At 37.6% G+C, this 9,931-nt stretch overlaps 1 protein-coding gene across 2 annotated transcripts; it reads left to right on the forward strand.

The window, feature by feature from the left end:
• The first annotated feature begins 400 nt into the window (after positions 1-400).
• Positions 401-7,740, forward strand: LOC141652806 (ATP-dependent Clp protease ATP-binding subunit ClpA homolog CD4B, chloroplastic-like). 2 transcript variants are annotated; one of them, XM_074460411.1, is made up of 10 exons: positions 401-560; positions 1,954-2,540; positions 3,228-3,343; positions 3,436-3,558; positions 3,982-4,167; positions 4,465-4,680; positions 4,776-4,993; positions 5,595-5,670; positions 5,747-5,836; positions 6,261-7,740. In XM_074460411.1, exons 2-10 carry the CDS (start codon positions 1,976-1,978, stop codon positions 7,434-7,436), a joined length of 2,766 nt encoding a protein of 921 aa, XP_074316512.1. In that variant the 5' UTR covers positions 401-560; positions 1,954-1,975; the 3' UTR covers positions 7,437-7,740. The 2 variants fall into 2 exon arrangements, with proteins under 2 accessions (XP_074316512.1, XP_074316514.1); XM_074460413.1 differs by having other exon boundaries at positions 473-560; positions 1,959-2,540.
• Positions 7,741-9,931: the final 2,191 nt, after the last annotated feature.

Below are 9,931 nucleotides of genomic sequence, written 5' to 3' on the forward strand. Positions count from 1 at the left end.
AAATAATTGTTCATGGCCAAACGTTGGGTTCCCAAGTTTGGACCATGATCAACGTTGGTTTCCCACGTTTGGTCCATGGTCGATTGTTGAATCTCAACATTTAGTCCATGAGCTAGTTCATTTTTTTTTTAAAAAAACCTTGTTGAATACATATATTTGCCGATTTTTTAAAATCATTTAAGTTTTCTAGTCGATGTGCGTTAATTTCTAATATTTTTTAATTGGTTTAATGCAGATAGGAGATCGAAATGTAGTTGTTTTTTTAGTAGAATTTGAGAGAAAAGTGTCTAGAAGATAAATGAGTGCAAATTTGCAAAAAACATTATCGTCTTTTGGAATAAAAACGTCGACAATGTTTACAAACCGGGTTTAATTTAGGCTTTCATTCCGTTTTAAATTTAACACGAATACGTTCGTAATTCGTACTTTCAAATAGTAGCCCAAGTCCAACAATGCCTTGCTCCCCAAGGTGTTTTGCCCTTCCTCTCCTCAGAGTCCTCTCCCACTTCAGTTCCTCCGTTTCTCTCTACTCTTTCTCTCTTCATCTTCTTTTCTTCTAGGTATTTACATTTTACAATTTTTATCTTTTATTAGTATCTAATATTTTCAATGCTGCTTATTTTTCCGCAATTATTTGTTTATTTCGTAGTATTAATTTCAAATTTTCAATTTGTTTATTTCTGTAACGAGGATGGTTGATTGTATAGCGCTATGCTAGACTAGTGATTTTCGGATTATTCGTCGAATTATCGGTTATCGTTTTGTATACATTTGATTAATGATTAATTAGTATTCCGTATTTAAATTGCTTAGCTTTTACTTACTGTGAACGAATGTAGTGATTTACGGTGTATTAATGCTGTCGAAAGGATGTTTTCCGGCGCAATTTGCGTGATATGTGAATTAAGTGCTCTCGTGATTCGTTGTTTTAATTAGAAACTATAGGGTTTCGACTTGCGATCACCACAATTATGAGTTGGGAATGGAGTTCATGTGTTTGATTATGGCATGGTTCATCGTGTTCTGTTTTTGTGAGTGAGTAATACGGAGTAATGGAGTATGTTTAGTCTAGGGTTTGTTTGGGATGAGGGTAATTGTTATAGGAATAAGGGAGGATTGCCCATAAAAGGGGAAAATAATCATCCCGATTTTCCTTTCCCTCTAGGGTAATGCATTACCCGCATATGGGAGTATAGTTCCTCCACACTCTATTTTTCCGTCTTCCAGTATCTTCTCAACCTAAGCAAGGCGTGATCTCTGTCTGGAGTTCCAATAATGGTTAATTATGTTTTTGTCACTAAGGGTGTGTTTGGATAGCAAAAGTGGAGGGAAAGGGAGGAGAGGGAGAAGAAGGGAAGAAAAAGGAAGGTCAGGGAAGGGGAGGGCAAATGGAATGTGGGTGTTTGGATACAATTTCCCTCCAAATCTTGCCTATTGTCGAGAGATTTTGATTAGGCTTGGAGGAGGTAAATTGGATCCCTCAAAATCTCTCCACCTCCATTTCCCTCCACACTCATTTCCTATCCAAAATAGGGATTTTAAATCCCCTATTCCCCCTCCCTTTCTTTTCCCTCCAAATCACTCAATCCAAACACACCCTAAGTAGTGTTGTGGGTCGTCTGGGAAAGATCCTCGAACCCAAAGTGCTTGTGGTTGGCTTTGTTTCTGGCATTTGCTGGCTTGCTGCCGATCTTTTAGCTTAAAGTTCTCTCGTGTGAATACATTGTTCCATTATACTTCTGCTGACAATCTGTCAATCTGTAATCGTCCCTTGTATTAGTATTCTTTGATGGGTGGTTAATATGTAAGTTGGGTAATGGCTATGTTACTGCCTTTGTTTCTAAGCCCCCTATAGTAATTGTTGTTGGGCTTTGTCTGATTGGTTTCGTATCACTATGTTTCATCTGTGATCTTCAATATTGAAGGTTTTTTTAACGGGTTCTTTGTCTCAAGTGCAGATTAACTGGTGTGAGTCATGGCTGGGGCTTTACTTCAATCAATTATTACACCGGCTTTATTTACCTACCAAAGAAATGTACAATTTCAGAGATCAGGAAACAGTCGGAAGGCTGTGAAGATGATGGCCTTCCTTCAAACACCTGGATATCAAATGAAAAGTTTCTCTGGGCTGCGAATTGGTAATTCTTTGGATACTTTGGGATCTACTAATGATTGCTTCTATACCAAAATGAGGGCGGTGATATCTGTACGAAGAGAGAAAACCAGCCGCGTTGTAGTCAGAGCAATGTTTGAACGTTTCACCGATAAAGCTATCAAAGTTATTTTGCTTGCTCAAGAGGAGACAAGACGGGTAGGACATAATTTTGTAGGCACAGAGCACATTCTTTTGGGTCTTATTATGGAAGGCACTGGTATAGCTTCAAAGGTACTGAAATCGATGGGAATTAATATGAAAGATGCACGTGTTGAGGTTGAGAAAATAATTGGACGTGGAAGTGGTTTTGTTGCTGTTGATATTCCATTCACTCCTCGTGCTAAGCGGGTGTTGGAACTTTCGCTGGAGGAAGCTCGCCAACTTGGTATGTTATTGTTGCAACTGTGTGTGCTACTGGTTTTCACTGTAGACGTTGTGTCACTAGTAGACGTCCCCTTAGCCAGTCTTTCACACCTTGTTACTGGATTTGCTTACCCTGAGATTTTGTGTCTTCTCATATTTTTCCGAAGTCAATTTTCCATCCACGTTAGCAAAAAAAGTCTTAGGATACTGTAGTGACTTGTGAGTGCGTGCTTATTTAGTAATGATGTGAACACCCTGCAAACTCATCGTTTCCGTAGGTGTGGATCTTTCTATGAGAGATAATTGGATGTAGACCATATTGTTGTTCTCCTGGCCTGAAATATAGATTTAGGCCGACAGGTTGATAATCTGACCATCAAATGTCATCTCTCGTAGTTCCTTCCACTCTCCTTTGTTCTTACGCGAACACACTTCTCTTTAAGAGGCTCACAAGTTGAGGAAGAAGAGAAGGGAAGGGGATAGAGGCGAGAGATGGGGGAGAGGGGCTGTAGCTATGATGTTTCTTCCAAAATTTTATTATGTTAGGAGGATTTTAATTTAGCATGGTGCTCCCTGTATGGTGCTCCGAATTTCTAAACTACGGTTAATGTTAAACGGATGGGATCAAAGACTAACTCGTTTGCCATTTATTTTTTTATGTACTTCTAGCGCGTTTAAGTTTGTTATTCACAGTACTTTGTTATTGTAGGTCACAACTATATTGGAACTGAACATTTGCTTTTGGGTCTTCTTCGAGAGGGTGAAGGAGTGGCTGCCAGTGTTCTAGAAAACTTGGGCGCTGATCCACGTAACATTCAGATACAGGTTTGAGCGTATTATCTTTAAATATGTTAAATTATTGTTATTGTGTGTACAATTGCATCTAAAAGGAAGAAATTTTTCTTTGGGTTTAATAGGTTATTCGTATGGTGGGTGAAAACACAGAAGCTGTTGGTGCTGGTGTTAGTGGAGGCACTACTGGCAGTAAGATGCCAACCTTGGAGGAGTATGGAACAAATCTGACAAAGCTGGCAGAAGAGGTACGTTTTAGGACTGATGATGATTGTTACTCCCTCTATTCCAAAAGGTTGTTAACATTTTTTTGAAATTCCCTCCTGTATTTTAAAAAATGTAAACAATGTGTTGGGTTGGAGGGAGTATTTGCCTTCGAGCATTTAAAATTTAATACATTGTCACTCATTAATCTTCGTGAATGGCTTTTCAATGTTTCAAATTTTGATCGTAAATATGTAAAAAAAAATTGATTACTAAAATGTTTCCATTTATCATCTGAAAAATCTTTCACAAATTATACTTTCAACAAAGAAGCAAAATATATAAATTCCCAAAAATTACGGCGAGTTATGAAACTTAGACCTCAAGAACTGAAACAGGAACATCAGTTATCTTTAGATTTGAAAATGATCATTATTATCTGAAATGCGATTATTTCCTCCTTGAAGGGAAAATTGGATCCTGTTGTTGGAAGGCAGCTACAGATTGAGCGTGTCGTTCAAATTCTCGGTAGGAGAACAAAGAACAACCCTTGTCTTATTGGAGAGCCGGGAGTTGGAAAAACAGCAATTGCAGAGGGCCTTGCACAAAGAATCGCAAATGGTGATGTTCCTGAAACAATTGACGGAAAGCAGGTAGTGCACTGTAATTCAAATCTTGAATAGTGTGCCAAACAACATTAGTCACCTTCATGTAGTTTCTGTGTTTTTCTCTCCCTTGGTTTTTTGTTTGGTTTTAACAATCGGTTACTAATTTTTTCAATTGCTGATGCAGTTTCTTGGATTTTACTATAGGCTTATTGGCAAAACAATGTAAAAGAATTTAATCACAGTATCTATTCCAAAGAGTCTCAATGATGCTTCTTATTTCACTGCTCTAGCGGGGCGGGTGTTCTTTGTTGATTATTAACATAATATTAAATTCATTTTCAGGTTATAACTCTTGATATGGGTCTCCTGGTTGCTGGAACAAAATACCGTGGAGAGTTTGAGGAAAGACTGAAGAAGTTGATGGATGAAGTTAAGCAGAATGATAAGATTATTCTGTTTATTGATGAGGTGCACACTTTGATTGGAGCCGGAGCAGCAGAAGGAGCTATTGATGCTGCTAACATCTTAAAACCAGCTCTTGCGAGAGGTGAATTGCAGGTACATAAAGTGATTTTTAATAAATTAATTAATTGGTAGGTACTTTCTTGCGGTAACTGTGAGGAAGGTACCAAATTACGTGTGGTTGCTTGCAGTGCATTGGAGCCACCACTCTTGATGAATACAGAAAGCATATCGAGAAAGATCCAGCGTTAGAGAGAAGGTTTCAGCCTGTTAGAGTGCCCGAACCAACAGTAGATGAATGCATACAGATTCTAAGAGGGCTTCGTGAACGCTATGAGATACATCATAAGCTTCGCTACACAGATGAGGCCCTCAAGGCTGCAGCACAGCTTTCATACCAGTATATCAGGTTTGCCTTCCTCCTATTGTATTGTCATTTTGCTTTGCTCCGATGTTGCAGGATATTTGACAATGATACTAGCATAGGATTAGCTTTCCGGAGCAAGCTGATAGGTTGATGCCAGGATGTACCCTAATAACGTTATGAGTCGCTAATAGGTTGATGCCAGGATGTACCATATCCTCAATCGTATCATGCTTTATAAGATTTGTTCTTGCTGAAAATGCATGTTGAAAAGGAATAAGTCATCAATCAATGTTATTAGGGGGATTTGAAACTTGTTCTAATGCATGGCTCCAAGCCCGGTGCATGCATTTATTCCGTTTTGGATTCTGCTTTGAGGGTGCTTATAGATGTTGGGCACTCTGCATTTAAATCCTACAGTCGTCCGCTTTTAACTAATATCACATTATCACATGGCTTTGAAGGGGTGGGTGATGAAGTTGAATGATATTTTGTACAGTCAAGTATGGAATTGATTTCAACACTTGGAAGTTGGAACGCTGTGGATACAAAATGATGGAATTGTAGTTTTTGGTCACGGGGCTCGAATATTTTGTCATAAGAGGAGTATGTTTCACAGCTTTTGACACTGGTCATTTTGCTACAGCGACCGTTTCCTGCCTGATAAAGCTATTGACCTACTTGATGAAGCTGGTTCTCGGGTTAGACTGCGTCATGCAAAGGTATGAGTTGTGCTTTGCATCTCACATGTATCATATTTATGTATGTCCAACCTCTTACAGTTCCAATTCCTTGCAGCTGCCGGAAGAAGCTAGGGAGCTTGAAAAAGAACTCCGACAAATTACAAAGGAAAAGGACGAAGCTGTTCGAGGACAGGAATTTGAAAAGGTACTCCGAGATATTTGATTGTGGATCTCGGTTCTGTTTAGTGCTAAGTTAATTGTCAAGAAGGTTCAGTTCAGCTGCATAATTTGGATTTTGCATGTTTAGATGTCTGATAGAGACTGGTTGTTTCAATAGTTACTGCTCTTTCTTGTTTACAATACATTTTGGTCTGTTTTAGCCATTTGTTTGTTTTACCATGCATCATAATTATCCCTTACTTCACTTACATATAATTGAAAAAAAGCCGATACTAGAACAAACATAAACAAATGGATGAGGCAAAGGGAATACGTTTTTTCTTATGTGAAATATGGAAGTTTTTCTTTGCTGTCTTCATTGTGCTCTGCAACTTCTTATGCACAAAACTGCGCGTGCTTAATCTGTATGTTATTTCGCAATTAGTAATAATTACATTTATCATGGGCAGGCTGGAGAATTACGTGACCGAGAAATAGACCTCAGAATCCAAATGAATGCTCTTATAGAGAAAAACAAGGAAATGAGCAAGGCTGAAGCAGAAGCAGGTGATGTGGGCCCTGTTGTGACAGAAGTAGACATTCAACACATTGTTGCTTCTTGGACTGGTATTCCTGTTGACAGAGTATCTTCAGATGAATCTGAGCGTCTCCTCAAAATGGAAGAAACCCTTCATTCGAGAGTTATCGGTCAAGACGAGGCTGTAAAAGCTATTAGTCGTGCCATTCGCCGTGCTCGTGTAGGTCTCAAAGACCCGAATCGTCCCATTGCAAGTTTCATTTTCTCGGGTCCCACTGGTGTTGGAAAATCCGAACTAGCAAAATCCTTAGCTTCGTACTACTTAGGATCCGAAGAATTCATGATTCGGCTTGATATGAGTGAGTACATGGAGAGACACACTGTTTCCAAACTAATTGGATCTCCACCCGGTTATGTCGCTTACACGGAGGGTGGCCAGCTCACTGAGGCTGTTCGACGTCGGCCTTACTCAGTGGTGCTCTTCGATGAAATCGAAAAGGCTCACCCTGATGTTTTCAACATGATGCTTCAAATACTTGAAGATGGAAGGTTGACTGACAGCAAAGGAAAGACAGTTGACTTCAAGAACACTCTCCTAATCATGACATCAAACATTGGAAGCAGCGTTATCGAGAAAGGTGGCCGAAAGATTGGGTTTGACTTAGATTATGATGAGAAAGACAACAGCTATAATAGAATAAAGAGCCTGGTGACCGAGGAGTTGAAGCAATACTTCAGGCCCGAGTTCTTGAACAGAATAGATGAAATGATCGTATTCCGACAGCTTACAAAGCTAGAGGTGAAGGCGATTTCAGACATAATGCTCAAGGAAGTGTTTGAGAGGGTCAAGTCCAAGGAGATTGAAATTCAAGTGACTGAGAAATTTAGAGACCGAGTGGTGGAAGAGGGTTACGATCCTAGTTATGGAGCTAGGCCTTTGAGACGAGCCATTGTTAGACTTCTTGAGGACCGTATGGCCGAGAAAATACTTTCCGGAGAAATTAAGGAGGGTGATTCTGTGATTGTGGATGTGGACTCAGACGGGAATGTTGTTGTTCTTAATGGTAGCAGCAGCGGTGCCTTACCCAAGTCGGCCATTGTTTCTTGAATTTGATACGGTTTTCAAGGAGACAAATGTTAATAATTTTCGGAGTAGGTAGCAAGTTTGGAATCATCACAGAATCGAGTAGTGAAGTAGTAGGCTAAGAAGCAAGGAAATTTATGATTTTTGTTTCTTGAATAGATGAAGTTGATAGTAATGCACTTAGAGAGACAACCTTTATTATACATTTACGAAGTAATTAAATTAGAAATGTCGAAACTTTTAATTGATTTGATCGACAATCTTTTGTACTCCATATGATATTGAATACATTGGGTACCCGATGATGATGCAAAACGCTTCAAAGAAATCGAGTATTGTACACTTTGGTACAAATAGCTAGCTTAATTTTTGCCCGCTTAAGTCGACTAATGAAGATACTATTGAATTTTATTGTCGAAAACTAGAAATTATATACGAACTCGTTCATTATTTATAAAAATGATTGAGAAAATCATTTTCTAACCAAACAAAATAAATAATGATGAATACATATGACGAGTAATTGGAAAACCAAAATTAGGACATCACAAGTGTGACATTTAATCATATAGACCATCCGCATCCATCATCACATATTTTCCATCACTTTACTCTTTTTCATTATTTCTCTATCCTAATCACATATTCACCTCACATTTTCTACCATCACCAAATCTTATCTTTATTAATTCAGAAGACAATACTCAATCCAGGGCGTGCCACGTCATTAATTCAGCTTTTTTTTTTCTTTTTGTTTTTGGAAATACATGTTATGGTGGAACCCGTTAGTGTGCAATGTATTTATTTCTTCAAAATTTCGGCTATACAAACATGCGACAAATTCCGTCTTAGAAGAAATACTATGAAATAATTTATACATTCCGAATAAATGAAATTAATGACATATAAGCGGAATGAATTACAAATCGGAATAAATGAAACTAATTACAAATAAATGAATTGCATAATTTAAAAATAATAATAATAATAAAATTACATAATTACGAGAAGGAATTACATTTAATTACGGGATTGAATTACATATAATGCGAATAAATTACATGTATAATTTTTAAAAACTAGATAATACGATATATTTTTTTAAAAAAAATATCTTTTTTTTATTTCCTCTTAAACCATTCCACGTGAACAAGTATTTGTAACAAGTTTAAACATTAACTATGTAAATCGCTGATTTAGACCAACTAGATAAGTGCAATAGAAATGCAAAAAAAAAAATACATTAAAAAACATTAATACCAGCCCAAATACATATCCGTGCAATTTTGCACGGGTTTAAAGCTAGTTTTACTCATTTTTCCCCACATCAATTAACCATCAATTTTTTTCTCTTTCTTACTCTATCTTACCCCACACATTCTTTATTTAACAAAAACCTAACATTAACTTTATTTTTATAATTGTGTAAGTTAATTAATAATCGTACTTTTAAAAATAGAGAAAATATTTTTCATTAAAAAATTGGAAACATTACAAATTCTAAGACAATAATACATAACATAATAAGAAACTATGAGTACAAGTTGCTGATTTAAATACTTCAATTTGCAGCGCCAAACCGTTGCCAAAGATGCTCAATTAATTTTTTTTTAAGGACTTGTGCGTGTTTCTAGAACGCAAATTGTCACGATTTACTATATATCTATCAATTTCAATCTGATATCCCGCTCCGTACTGAGCTTCTTGAACTTGTGAATGAAGATTCTCATACACTGAATAATCAGCATAATTTGCATATGTATCACGTTCATCTTCCACTATCATGTTATGTAGTATAATACATGTCGTTATTACCTTATTTAACATGGATTCTTTCCATGTTAAAGCTGGCTTTCGAATAACTGCGAATCGCGCCTGAAGTACTCCAAAATCACACTCCGCATCCTTCCTTGCTGCCTCTTGTTTTTCAACAAACAACTTATCCTTGGGTGTTTGTAGAAGAGAGACTGATGGTATAAAAGTTGACCATTGAGGATATATACCGTCGGTCAAATAGTAACCCGTGTCAAACTGTTGACCATTAACTATATAATTAACCCGAGAAGCTCGCCCATTTAATACGTCATCAAAAACAGGTGACCTGTGTAACACATTTATATCATTGCAAAATCCAGGTACACAAAAAAATGAATGACATATCCATAGATCTTGTGATGCAACTGCTTCCAATATCACAGTCGCTTCTCCACTTCGTCCTTGAAACTGGTCTCTCCAAACCTTAGGACAATTTTTCCACTTCCAATGCATGAAGTCGATACTTCCTAACATGCCCGGGAATCCTCTATACGCTTCAACCTATAAAAGTCTTTGAAGATCCTGAACAGTTGGACGTCTTAGATACTCATCCCCGAATTGATGAATAACAGCTTCAAGAAATCTAACAAGAACCTTCCTTGCTGTTCCAAGCTTCAAGTACTCGTCCACTCTATCAGCAGCCTCTCCATATGCTAAGAGACGAAGTGCTGTTGTGCATTTAATTAATGGTGACAGACCTAACC

Source organism: Silene latifolia, chromosome 4 (genome assembly GCF_048544455.1).
Source record: "Silene latifolia isolate original U9 population chromosome 4, ASM4854445v1, whole genome shotgun sequence".
NCBI lineage: Eukaryota > Viridiplantae > Streptophyta > Magnoliopsida > Caryophyllales > Caryophyllaceae > Silene > Silene latifolia.